This window comes from Fusarium poae, chromosome 2 (assembly GCF_019609905.1).
Source record: "Fusarium poae strain DAOMC 252244 chromosome 2, whole genome shotgun sequence".
In the NCBI taxonomy this organism is placed as follows: domain Eukaryota; kingdom Fungi; phylum Ascomycota; class Sordariomycetes; order Hypocreales; family Nectriaceae; genus Fusarium; species Fusarium poae.
This window is the reverse complement of record NC_058400.1, coordinates 725,088-738,660: the sequence shown is the minus strand read 5'-3', so window position 1 is coordinate 738,660 and position 13,573 is coordinate 725,088. Positions and strand designations below refer to the sequence as shown.

The window sequence follows — 13,573 nt, the reverse complement described above, 5'->3', positions numbered from 1 at the left end:
GTATCTTGCATTTAATCTTGCCTTAGCGTCGCGCTATAACTGTAACTGCCGTGAAGATCTACTAGATCTACAATTGAGTGTCTTAATCAAGACATGTGAATAGATATTGAGGTGAATGATGCAATATAATTATCGGAGGTTGCCATGTTTTAATATGACTAGGCGACAAAAGAAGAGTATCAACAATGTCAGAAATGCATGCCGCATAACGCTGTTCATTCTGGCCTCCCGCTCTCCCTCCGTAGGTATTTGTACCTGCAAGGTTACCTTGCACGCTCCGAGAGGCATCCCAGGCCGATATCCATTACTGTGAAAAATCAGATACCAGGACCAGACTTCCTTGTCAGCGTCTCAGAACCGCTGTCTTCCAATCTATGTCGATGAATACTGGCTTCTCCTAGATGTGATTGCGACAACAAGGAGGACTGTGGTGCAGCCATAGCTACCCTTGACCCGGGCCGAGCCTCTGCCTGTTTCCCTGAATCACAACTCCAGCAACAAGACACACTCAAAAGGACTCCTGCGTTTACTATAGGAAACTCCAAAATCAAGGCAAAGTAACCCTTAGGTGCCCTCACCTGTCGACATGCTGCAATTATCAACCGATACAGTCATTATTCATTAATAATAATATATTCTTTTGGTCCCTGAGCGCATCTCGAATGTCATCCCAGGTCATGTTATGCCCATGTCTTATTTTCCTCGAACCAACAACTTTTGACCAGACCTACATTCATCCGCAATCTGAACTTCTCAAGTCATGTATTATTTGAGATCCCGATTATTCCCCCGCTTGATAGGGAGATGAATGTTTGGTCGAAGGATGCGACATGAATTACAGCAAGATTGCCAAATATGTATCCGACCGAATCGGGACACTGTTTGTTCATAAGGCTACTCAAAGTGCATTATCCGCATGTCCGGTAGGAGCTGGACTAAGACAACGCTCTGCCCTGCAGGTAACTATCCCCCCTGAGACATTCTTCTAAGACGTAACTTCTGTCAACAAACATGTAAACTGTTGGTGGCTTCACTTTGAAGCGTGCGGAAATAACACAATAATTTACCAGAGTTCCATACGAGGACTGTTGGTGGAATATCCCCCTTCCAGCCCTCAAATACAGCTGTTGATCCGATGTTTGCTACTCATCAAACTCTCAACCTTTACCTTGTTCACCATGAAGTGGCAGTCTCTTCTTGCTCTCGGTAGCATAGCCCAGCTTGCTACTAGTTTGGAGCTCATCGACGAGTCTGAGGATAATGGAGTCATTTGTTATACTTACCTGTCAACCTATCTTGCCGCTGTAGACGCTGGACCAGCACCGGCCCTGCCTACGACACGAGGCATTCTCCCTCCATACTTTACAAACCGTTCGACGTCTGCTGTTCCCCTGTCTACATTTCCAGCAGATCGAGAGTCTTCCATTGTCCTTCAGGATCCTGACTCCACAGTCGTTCTGCCTACCTCTTCAGACATTACCATCCCAACAGAGTTCACCCTGCTTACTTCGTCGGATTTTGCCATCCAGACAGAGCTCACTCTTCTTACCTCGTCGGACTTTATCATCCCAACAGAGTTCACTGACTTGGTCTCCCCTACTGCTGCTATCTCGAGTGATGTCTCTACGACAACCTCTCAAACTGAAGTGACGGGCCAGGCCGTCATCTTCTTCATTACACCGGACACTACCAATGAGCGACGGAGCCTGGTCAAGAGAATCATCCCCGGAGGCTTCGTCAATGGAGTTAGCCCGGTGGATATCTGTACTGATGCCGATGTCTTTCAACTCTCAGACGGTCAGCTCTTGGATAATGGAAGCCCTGTCTACTACGACGGTGAACCATACAAGCTGTTTGCCAGCGATGGTACGCCTCCCGATGGTGCAATCACGCGAGAGTTCGCCAGTGTGAGCGGGAACCTCGTGTTTACTAGCAGCTCCCTACCCAGTACCGGCTTCTGTCAGAATGATAGCGGGCAAGTGTACATCACATTTGGGTCAAGTCCTCCAGGATGCGACCCTGTCCTGCTAAAGGCTTATACTGGCAAGTCAATGATCAATTGCCTTTCAGAGACCTAACACTAACTCTCAGCAGTTGAGCAATGTCAAAACGGTGAAATACCCGGACCCGATCAAGCAAGCTTAACCAGCAGCGACGTGGCTCAATCTCCCGTTACCGCTTCGACAGATATAAGCAGCTCGGCTGTGTCGTCCGGAGCTCAAGAATTGACATCAACAATACTTACTGAGCCCATGGGTGCATCATCCTCCACCGACAGTCCCAGTGTCGTAACGGAAACACAATCGACAGTCACCACAGACGAAACAGCAATTGTCACTGTAGACTCGTCATCCACAGACCTTTCCTCGCAATCTTCTTTGTTTACATCTTCTTCTTCCTTGACTTTATCAACAACAATCACAACTGAATCCCAATCTGTCCCTTTGCTTCAAACTTCTTCCTCAACAGACTCTACTGTTGTTACAGTATCTACAGATACCTCTTCATCTTCCGAGTCACCGTTTGAACCTTCTGCCTCCACTGTCCTCTCTACAGTCACTACAGTCACAGATCTTCCTTTTGAAGAGACTACCATCTCAACAACGATATTACCTCAGGAGTCTGAAACGTCGACACTGCTTGACACCACAAATGCGACTGCAGAAACTACAGCGACTGGAGAAACTACCGCTACTCAAACAACAACTACTGCCGAGGACACTACAGGCACTGAAACCACGACTGCGGATGAAGGCACTACAACAACAGACGAGGAAACCACGACTACTGCTGAAGCAACTACAACCACTTCAAGCTGCGATAGCGAAGTGATCCTCACAACAGTAGCTCTACTGAATCCAACACCAATTTTTGGCAATGCTTATTACGATGACTCCGTTGCCAATATTGCCTTGCCATTCAATATTGCGGGCAGTGGCCAGAGCACTGTCTATGTTTCTACAAATGGCGTAATATCTTTGGGCTCCGGTGGATATCCTGCAGAGCCTGGCAACAGACCGCTCCCAACCCAAGCCATTCCTGGAATAGCCGTCTGTCCTTACTGGGACGACTTCATTCTGGATAGAAGTCGCGGTCATTCAGTTGCGTATGAAGTCTTTGACGGTCAGCACGGCACGCAGGCTACTTTCGAGTGGGTTGTCGGAAGGTATCTAGGTCCTCCTGGCGACGACCAGAACGACGACAGTTTGTTCCATTTTACCGCCACCTTTTACCAGAACTTTCCACAAATCTTCAGGTTTTCATACTACACTACAACCGACAAGGGCTCAAGTGCAACAACAGGTGTACAGAATAGTGCTATCGAAAGTTACAGACAGATTTCATTTAATGCGGAGGGCAGTGTACAAGATGGCACTTCTGTGTTTATCAATCTTTTGACTGGTGGTTATGAAACAGTCCCATTTGACAATACCGAGTGTGGAAAGGGAGACCCTTATGATCGATCAACGATATTTGCGGAGTAAAGATAGACGCTGTTTGACTTTAACAAATTTTCTCTTTTGTTATTACTGTATTTGGAGACACCCTACTAGTGCAGGCAAGGGATAATTGAACACCGGTTATAGTGAAATGGGAGTATCAGTTCCTGTGCATGAATATGGTGATGCAAATAAATAGCCTAAGAAGTCTAATCAAGTAGCAAATATTGACATCTTGGCATCGTATCTCGCATTCAACCTTGCCTTAGCGTGCTACACCAACTACAAGTGCTATGCAGATCTTCGGATCTACAGCTCAAGATCTTAATTGGGACCTATCAATAGATGCCCGATCACTCAATTGATCGTATTTCGTATTACGGCCTCACGAGAATTTGACAATTGACTCAGGAAACAAACATATAAGAGTTGAATCGAGACGGGCGTGACAAGAGGCAAATGCACACTAAATCTTCATTTCCCCAAGTCCAGCCATGATCTTTTACTACATAACCATAATAATTCTCTCCCTCACAACACAAGCCCATCTCAAATGCCATCCCGAAGGCTCCATTCTGCCCAAACCAACATCCCTCACCACCTCTCCCATCTTTAAGTCATCAGCAGTCAACTTGACAAGCACTCTCGATGCAGCTATATCTGGGTCCATCAAAGCAGGCTGGCCAGTAAACAACGTGTCATTCTCGCTCGCTGTAGTAAGCGCAGAAAGCCACAAACCAGTTTGGGAATACCATCATCTTGCAACTGCCAATACAAGAGGTACCAAAGACATCAATCGCGATTCGCAGTACCTTATCGGATCAATTACCAAGGTTTTTACCGTTTTTGTGCTTTTGAAGAGTGGCGTAAGTTTGGATGCGTCTGTTACTGAGTTTCTTCCTGGTCTTGATGGTGATCGGTGGAAGGATGTGAGCTTGAGGATGTTGGCTTCATACCTGAGTGGCACACCAGCGAACTGTAAGTATCTCATTCATATCCAAGTATTACTGTACTAATGTAAACATAGATGGGTTCTCCGAATTTTACTTTCTCAAACACATCTTTCAAGAATACGGTCTACCACCAATTGAAGACGATGAGTATCCACCATGTGGTGTCGCAACTCTCAACAAGGCTTGTACTGGTCAAGGTAACAAGATCATAGACCACATAAACGATGGCACTGACAAGTAACAGACATTATCAATGGGATGGAAACTTCTTATCTTCAGACGAAACCAAACGAACGACCTGCCTATTCCAACATGGCTTTTGTTCTCCTCGGCATGGCTAGAAGAATATACAGGCAAGACCTTTGAACAGTTACTGAAAGAGATAGTAACAGACCCATTGGATATGAACAACACATTTGCGTCGCCTGGGAATGATAGTAGCGCAGTCATTCCTCCTAGCGATAGCAGCTGGGGATCAGATTATGGGATAAACACCCCGTAAGTACAACCCTTTATCCCATTACACACGACTAACACCCATCAGAGCAGGTGGCCTAGTATCCTCTATTTCAGATCTCTCCAAATTCTCCCACGCTCTTCTCTCAAGGACTTTAAACGTGACACCATCCGAGATCAACGGCTGGTTCAAACCCACGGCTTTCGCAGGAAATGCTTACACTATGAGCGGCATGCCATGGGAGATTCTCCGCTTACCGAATCTTATACCAAACAATCCTCACACAGTCACTGTTTATAGCAAAACAGGCGGTGCGCAGAACTACAGGAGTCAACTCAGTTTTGTAGATGAGTACGGTCTAGCGATTATTGTTCTCACAGCTGGACCCATGAACGCAGCGCCTGTTCTCGCTAATGCTGTACTTTCTACCTTTATAGATGCTGCTGACGAGATATCTAGGGTGCAAGCGAAAAGATATGAAGGATTGTATAGGAATGAGGGAGGTGTTGTTGAGGCGGTGTTGGAACATGATGGGGACTCGATGGTGTTGACTTCCCTCCATCGCAATGGCACAGATATCGTGTCTTCACTTGTGGATATATGGTGGTTTACATTAGGTGATTTTCTTCCAGAGATTGGACCCAAGATTCGAGTCTTTCCTAGTGAGCTTCGCGAGACTGAGGGTAATGTTACGAGAGAAGTATGGCATCTCTGGCCTGAGCTCGACACAGGGTATGAAACAGATCTACCAGGGGACATGATTGAAGAAATGAACTGCGTCGGATGGACGATACAGGATTGGGTTCATTACGGTGGTGAGCCATTGGATAGAGTCTTAGTGTATATTGATCAGGATGGGAGTGTGGTTGGCTTTGAGGTACCTTTTTTACGGTCGGGTATTATGTACCTTGAGAGATGATGTTGATGGGTGTTGCAAGGTACTCATATGCATAGTCGCGATGAATACAGGCTGGCTTCATATTACATGGTGAGCAGATACTTCATCGAATATTCATCCGTACATTACATATGAACAAACACGATACTACTGCACTGCACATCTCAACGTCCTGATATCATCAAATTAAAAGAACCGCCAATCCCCCCAAACTCCCGCACGCATCTATGAAGAAAAATAAAGATAAGACGCAATCCCCCCTTCTTCTCCTCCTTCTCATCTCTACCAGAAACTACACCATCCTATATAGTGCTGACACAAATTCTCCAGTTTCGTCGCCTCCATGATGAGTTTATTAACCTGGTTAATGACATCCAACTCCTCGTTGTTCTTAAAATCACGACCTGTGAGTTTCTGCTGCACACGATCCAGGACTTCGACAGCTCGAGCGTTTTGGCTTTCAACTTCTGGTGCGCCGCCGTTGGTCTCGGGGACACCCGCTGAACTGTTTGTTCGGGCGCGGGCGCGTGTTTGGATGGATGGTTCGGGGGCGTTGAGGAGTTCAGAGGGTGCTACGTCGCTGTCGAGGATGGATTGACGACGGGCGCGGACGCCGCCGGGGACGGGCATCGCTGTGTCTCTGTCGTTGCGGAAGTTGGGTCCTGCTGGGGAGGGGGCGTTTGTTAGACGCCATGTGAGGAGAGGGTCGTGGATGAACTGGTGATTGTTAGTAATTGATACAATTGAGTAGAGCATGTATAAACTTACCGCTTCGAGAACAGCCATGACGCTTTCCTTGTTGTCTCTCAGTACCCTCATGACATTCTCACATGTGATTCTGAAGCTACCCTCAATGTTGCTGACCTCCATGGCATAAGTCAACATTCTTGTCAAACGGAAAGGAACCCGCTCGGGGTACTTTTCACGCTTCATCGCCACCTCGAAACAGTCACCGAAATCGATGTGGATAATCTTTCCGGTGACGCGGTCAAGCATCAAGTTGGACGGGTGACGATCACCCAATCCAAGAATGTATCCTACCATAGACATGACACCCAGTGAGCGGGTATAGTTTGTTCGCCTCTCGAGCCAGGCTTCGGAAGATTTGGATTTGAGCCATAATACACGGTAAAGATCCTGACCAGTAGTGTTATCTAGCGCATAACCAAAGACTTCTACCTTTTGCATCAAGGTAAGGTTGTCGTAATCAGGCGCCATTTGAAGCATGATACGATGCTCGATATTGAGAAGGATCTTGCGACTCTCGCGATATTCCCTAATAAGGACGTGGAGAGTGTCGCTGTTGGGAACCCATCCGAGAAGACCACTGTTTTGCGACAGAGGAATGGCTGGGTAGCGCTGGATGTTGAGGTGTCGCTTGAAGCATTCCGAGTCATGCGACAGGAGGGTATTGCAGAGACCAAACAGCTGCATGACTCTCTCATCCTGACGAATATCTTCGTGGCCCTTGAGAAGGAAGGCGTACGACTTTCCATCACTGCCGTTGACATTGAGCTTTCGCGGGCGTTGCTTGGAATTGATGACGCTAAACGTCGTATCGAAAGACATGATCCGCACAATAGGCTGTCCACTCTTGTATGTACCAGGTACAGCGAGGTCCAGGTTCTTTGCGTTGAGCAATTTGGGTGAGCAGTATGTAAGCTCCAGCGTGGTGACCTGAGGAAGTTGTCTACTGATTCTACGGAACACCTGGTAGTAGAGGTCCCATGCCTGGTTCAGATCATTGACGTCTTGACTCGTCTCGTATTGTCGGCACCAGTCTTGAGCCTCCTTAAGGTCCCGACCAAATGCTTGCGCGAATGAAATCTCACGAAGAGTCTCAGGTCCGCGCTCGAGAAGCTCATGCAATGGCTCCAGAGTTGCAAACATGCCTTCAATGTTGTGGTCGCCAAAGTACAGACGCGATGCTTCTTCCAGTCCTTCGTGCCAAAGTTCATGCCACAAAACAGCCACGCGAATGAGTTCGTGACTGACAATGTCTGCCTGAGCGACCAAGTTTGCGCTATGTTGTCGCATGCTATCCATAATTTGAGCTGCGGAACGAGATCGTCTTGTGTTCTGCCAGGACTTCATGGCGACGGTGAGAGGGTACACCAAGGCTTGAGGATGAGCTCGTCCGACATCGGCAAGCAAGTTATGCACCGATTGCTGAACGCGCTTGTTAGGCTGGTTGATTCGGGCAATCAACTGGGGAATGACCTCAAGCCAGGTATCGACGCTGACATTAGCAAAGCCGTCCGTGACTGCTGAGGTGACATCCGCGCTACCTCCATGAGTGAACCAAAGAGTAAGCAGACGAAGAGTATCCTGCAGAGAGCTTCCCTCAGACAGTGCGATAGACTTGAAGAAGCCATTGACTGCTGGCACAACGTGCTCAATCACCATGGATTGATCCGCCCTTGACAAGTGTCCCTCGTTCTGGGCTGTGATAGTCTGCACGATCTCAAAGTTTGCTAGTGCCCAAGCGTGCCAGGCCTTGTACCAACGGGGGTTGTATTTGGTAGCCTGTGAGTAAGATGTGAGGATGTCTTGAACCTGGGTGTATTGCCAGTCATCCTTGTTGAGTGCAATCAGCCACTCTCCCTGTCTCAAATAGCACTTGGCCAGCAGAACAGTCTGGTCATACAAGGCTCGCTGGGTCTGAGGGCTCATGAGAGTAGGATCCATTGGGTTCTGGAAGCCGTAATCGCCTGTAATGTTGACTTCGCTGCCTGCTTGAGCATTGAGATGAGCCTTGGCAACATCAAGTCTCTGTGCAGCATCATTAGTAAACTTGCGAAGGCAGTACAGTGTCTTCTCGGGGATATCGGTCTTCTTGGCAGCTTGTTGTCCAGTCTCCCACTGATACTTGAGGACGGCGTAGATAACCTGTGCTGCCGGCGCGCCCCTAGGGCCGGGTCCGGGCTGTCGCTGATCGTTCCAGTAGGGTATCATAGACTCCAAAGGAGCGTCGGTTCCGATGAGTTGCTTGAGTGACTTTTCGGCGAGACCCATTCGACCAGACTTGCGGCAAAGGTTGGCGAACTTGATCCACATGTGCATGTTCTCAGTTGGTGCAATCACTATAGCACGCAACCTGAGCATACGTTGCCAAACTTCGACGTTTCTTTGACAACCCTTGAGTCGAGTCTCCCATGTTCGTCTCATAATAGCTTGCTTCTTCTCATCGCATTGCTTATACACGATGAGCTCCTCCAACTCGGCAAGCATTTGGACACGAACGACGACTTGGTACGCCCGGTTGTACGACTCGCTGACAAGTGCACTCAGCTCAGTATCCAGACCTTCACGAGCTTGCGTGACACATGCTATGGCCTCGCGGAACTGGTTTCGGTGCAGAGCTAGAATTGCGCCAAAGAATGAGCGATCAGGCGAGTACCTCTTGAGCGATGAGAGGTAGTTGTCCATGGAATCCCATTTGTTGAGGCCCCAGGCGGCGGCTGTGGCCAAAGGTGCGATCATCCTCTGTACTTCTGGTGTAGAGTTGGCCCAAGTGCTGCCAGTCAATGACGCAAGTGCCTCCCACTCTCCCAAGGCATGCAAACAACGCATCTTACCCATGACAATGTCAACAGGAATTGCTTGATCCTCGGGTACTTCCTCCTCGCGCTTGTTGTAGAATGCAAGCGCTTCTTCCCAGCGCTCCAACTTCTCGAACCAGGTTTCTCGAAGCTGAATGCCTTCCTTATAGAGTTGAGCTTTGCGAAGAATACCAATGGCAGCATCGGACTGTTGGAGCTGATTGTTGATAACGATCAGAGCCTCGACAGCACCACTGCTCTGATCCTGAAGGAACTCGAGTTCCTTGTAATGCAGAGCCTTTGCGTATGCGTGACAACGAGCAGCCTCCCTACCCAGGACTCGGATGTCAATCGGCAACGCTTTATCGTCATGCTCCATGAACTCGGCGAGGTTAAGTAGGAGACCTAACAGATCGGGTGGAACGTTCTCGGATTTGATGGCACTCTCAATGTTCTGGATAAGCTCGTCTTGGAACTGCTCATACAGTTCGCTCCAACAAGAGACGAAAGCAGAATTGAACAGCTCGCGAGCAAGAGGGAGATACACACTGGCGAGACTAGCGCAGGCTCGAAGGGCGTGGTTTGGCGACTCTGTAAGCAGCGTGGTACTGAATCGTCGCAGCCACTCTTGCCAATCCTCCTTCGTGGACTTTCCCTTTGTATCCCAGGCGGCCTTGAGATGAATGGCGTTCATCTCCAACTTCTTCGTGCCTTGATCCGCAAAGGTGGCCTCGTCGGCCCCATCACCAAAACCGGCACCCGAGCTCAGATCTTGCGGCAAGACCTCTCCCTTCTGCAGCTTGCTCACAAGCAGCTCGTAATTGGAGTGCTGGATTTGGTGCTGGTTGATGGTTTTGTTGACAGTGCCCATGAAGTGCAGGTAATCCTTGCCCAATTGCTGGATGAGAGCACACAGGGTATCCAGAGCAGCAGTTCGTAGCACAGGCTCGCCCGCGTCCAGCACACGTGTAAGGGGATGGATGATCTTTGCTGCGTAGTCATTGAGATTGACCTGTCGAGAGATTTTGCCAATGGTGTCGATGGCCTGCTTTCTGATAAACGTAGGCTGGCCCTGTTTCTCGAATGTGCGCACTATGACTGGGATGATGAGGTGCATGTACTCCTCCGCACTGGCACCAAACACCAAGAACGCATGCATAACCCTCTCAGACGGCGTACGTTTAGCAGAGTTATCCTTGTCCAAGACTCCAAGCATCAATGGCAACAGACCAGCCAGGTAGATCTTGAATTCACCTTCAAGCGACCTGGAGATAGCCTCAACGAGCGACAGGATGGTAGTCTGCAGTGACGGAGAAGTGTGCCAGTATTCTTGAAGGATCTCAACAATGGAAGGCAGGTAGTTTCGGATGTGTTGTCGAACAATGCTAACGAGAGTAGCCAATTGGTTGAAGTAAGATTCGAGTCGTGTGGATGTGGCCGATCGAATGACTTGAAGGAATGCTGGGATAATTCGGTCAAGGAAAGACACACATTCCAAGCCCAGAGTGCGGAAGATGTTCATAATCGCTTCAATGACAGCGGCGTGGTGCTGAACCAGGGACGAATCCTTCAAGATTTGCAAGAGGGCGTTGATAACGACGGTAGGGAAGTACTCCTTGTTGGATGGTGTCAGGCCAGTCATCATAAGTGAGATGTCAGTCAATTGAGTGGCCTCGCCATTTCGCGAATCGGGAGTTCGTTCTTCGGCCTGAGGTCATGTTAGTTGTTGCTAGCCATTCTTCATCGAGAAACTCACCTGATGTTTGTAAGGGTCCAGCGCACCCAGAATACCCATGAGCTTGATGGTTTCCTGTCTCAATGGTACTCGTTGTCCTTCGGTTCTGATGATGCTCTGTAAGATCTCAAGAAGTTGAGGATACTCAATATATGGCAGAATGACGTATCCAGAGTTGCTCGCAAGCTGTCCCAGTGCGTGCAAAGCGGCCTCTCTCTTCGCATTAGAGCTCTGATCCTGTAGCGCATCAAGAATGAGGGGCATCAATCGGTCCTTGTACGGCATCATGTCTTCACCACCAACAGTCGCAAGCTCACCAATAGCCTTGAGGATGGTGGCAGCCACGGATGGGTTGGGGTCTTTCGCTTTGGGTAGGAGAACCGAAATCATGGGCTCGACATATGGCTTGATGAGAGACTGCGCATTCTGAACCAAAAGACTCAACAGCTTAGCGCTTTCCTCCTTGTTACGGGCCACGTCAGAGAACTCCAGTTCGGTGAGCATCTGAATGAGTGTCTTTCGCAGCGAAGGAATAACGTAGGCTGGGTTGTATCTGGCCAAACGCCCAATGATAGAGATGGCGACTTCTCTAATAGAAAATACCTCGTCGTTGAGCGCGAAGAAAAGGATACGAATGTTCTCGGCCTTAGCTAAGTGACGATCGAATCGTTCATCGAGAGCAGCGAGGACCGTCCGTCTTATGTTGGGTTCAGGATCTGAAACTCCGACAGTGAGAAGTTTTTCTATAACATCGCCGACTACCTGGAGTGCATGATAACTGGTCTGATTGACAATGGGATCGCGGACATAGAGTTGGCAGCATGTTAAAGCGGCCGCCTCTCGGATTTCTGGGTCTTCATCCTCGACGTACTTGATTGCGACATCGCGGACGAACTCGTTCAGAACATGGCCAGAGAAATCGAAGCTACCGAGAGTGTTGAGCGCCAGCTTGACCTCGGCCCTGCGATGGTCGTAAGCTAGAGGATCCTTGGCGTCCTTGGGAATAATTGGGACGGAGGTGAGGGTATTGGGGTGGGGTGCACCGAGAGGCTTGAAGGGTTCACCGCAGAGAACAACGCTGAGCATATCGAGCAATCGTTCTTGGATCGTGGGCTTGACCGGAGGGATGTAGAAAGCCATATCAACAAGGGCCTGTGTGAGTTTTGGTGTGAGATCACATGCAAAAATGGGATCCAATAGTGCTTCCATGTACTTGCTGAGCGTCTGACCTACAGCCACGGCCAGACGACTGATACAGTCAAACACTGGATCGACTGACCCTCTCTTTCGGGACTGCACACTTAGACCTTCGCGAACGTAGATCAAAACACCGTCAAGATAAGGAGCAATGGCGCTCTTGACAGAGTTGGCAATGTTACCGATTGCCAGGAACGCATCATTTCGTTCTTTATCCTTCTTAAGCATACCCGACAAGTACACCATAAACTTGTGTAGCCATGTGTGCGCGAAATCGGCTGGAGAGTAGCTAGCAAGGTCAGGGATCAAAAGGACCACTGTCTTTCGAATGGTCGGGTCTCTGTGATCCTTGTGCTTGAAGACAATTTCACACGCCTGTTGGTAATGCTCCTGCATGTACATGGCACCCTGCTCGAGAAGCTCCTTCAAGACGAGTAATGAACCGTGGATTGATTCGACGGTGTTGACCTTGAGACCCTGCTTTGCTTCGTTGTAAATATTGCTCATCCATCGCTGCTTCATCTCTTGGTCTCGTTCGCGAAGGATGCGGAAGCAGGCGCTGACCGTTTCCGCGGATGTCGCTCGAATAAGCTGTCGAAAGTCTCTGAGTCCTATCCAGATCCAGTCGAAGATTGTCGGGATGTATTGATACATGAGTGTCGGGGCGCTGCGAGCCAATTCACGCAGGACGAGTACGGCGCTGTATCGTCGCTCTTCCACGCGGTCGTTCTGTAGCCATTCGAGAGCGGTATTAACCTCTGAATCCACTACTTCTGATATCATCGATCCGCCGGGTCGGCATAGCTTCCCAAGCGCGATTGCGGCCGGTTGCATAGCGTTGATGTCCTTTCCACGTAGGATCGTTTTAAGATTCTGGGTGAAACGCGTGTATTTGATGGAGACGTCGACGCCTTCAAAGTCGATGAGCGCATCGAGGGCGTAGATACCGCCAAGTCGCTCGGAAGAGTCGCTTCCGTGTGTGATGAGCTGTGTAATTTTATTGTTGACTGCGTTGTAGAACGTCTGAAACAATTCGGGGCTAAGGTCTCGATGACAAATGACTACAAGCTCGCGAAGCTGTACGGCGGATCGTTTTCGCACATCATCGCTAACCCTGAGGAGATGTTAGGTTTGTTCGCCTGCCTGGTCATCGTCGCCATGGTGGAACATACTTTGACCTGAGGCCGCGGGAGACTTGCTCCAGCCGCTCCAAGGCGATCTGCTGTGCTTGTGCCATTTTGCCGTCACGGCACTGAGATGGAATTGATCAAGAGCGCATGTACCTCGATATCTAGAGCCCGAGGGCAGGATTTGGAAGAAGAATTCGAGGTTGAGTGGGGAGTTTGGATAG

General features: G+C 49.1%; 3 protein-coding genes across 3 annotated transcripts; 2 read left to right on the top strand and 1 right to left on the bottom strand.

Moving 5' to 3' along the window:
• Positions 1 to 1,178: 1,178 nt before the first annotated feature.
• On the top strand, positions 1,179 to 3,485 carry FPOAC1_004170 (uncharacterized protein; the record flags this gene model as incomplete). Its single annotated transcript, XM_044848724.1, has 2 exons — positions 1,179 to 1,959; positions 2,095 to 3,485. The coding sequence occupies 2 exons, from the start codon at positions 1,179 to 1,181 to the stop codon at positions 3,483 to 3,485; spliced, it is 2,172 nt and encodes a 723-aa protein (XP_044707434.1).
• Positions 3,486 to 3,934: 449 nt separating this feature from the next.
• Positions 3,935 to 5,769, top strand: FPOAC1_004169 (uncharacterized protein; the record flags this gene model as incomplete). Its single annotated transcript, XM_044848723.1, has 4 exons — positions 3,935 to 4,418; positions 4,468 to 4,630; positions 4,673 to 4,891; positions 4,938 to 5,769. The coding sequence occupies 4 exons, from the start codon at positions 3,935 to 3,937 to the stop codon at positions 5,767 to 5,769; spliced, it is 1,698 nt and encodes a 565-aa protein (XP_044707433.1).
• A 261-nt stretch (positions 5,770 to 6,030) lies between these two features.
• FPOAC1_004168 (uncharacterized protein) lies at positions 6,031 to 13,459 on the bottom strand (the record flags this gene model as incomplete). Its single annotated transcript, XM_044848722.1, has 4 exons — positions 6,031 to 6,465; positions 6,517 to 10,998; positions 11,047 to 13,336; positions 13,395 to 13,459. 4 exons carry the CDS (start codon positions 13,457 to 13,459, stop codon positions 6,031 to 6,033), a joined length of 7,272 nt encoding a protein of 2,423 aa, XP_044707432.1.
• Positions 13,460 to 13,573: the final 114 nt, after the last annotated feature.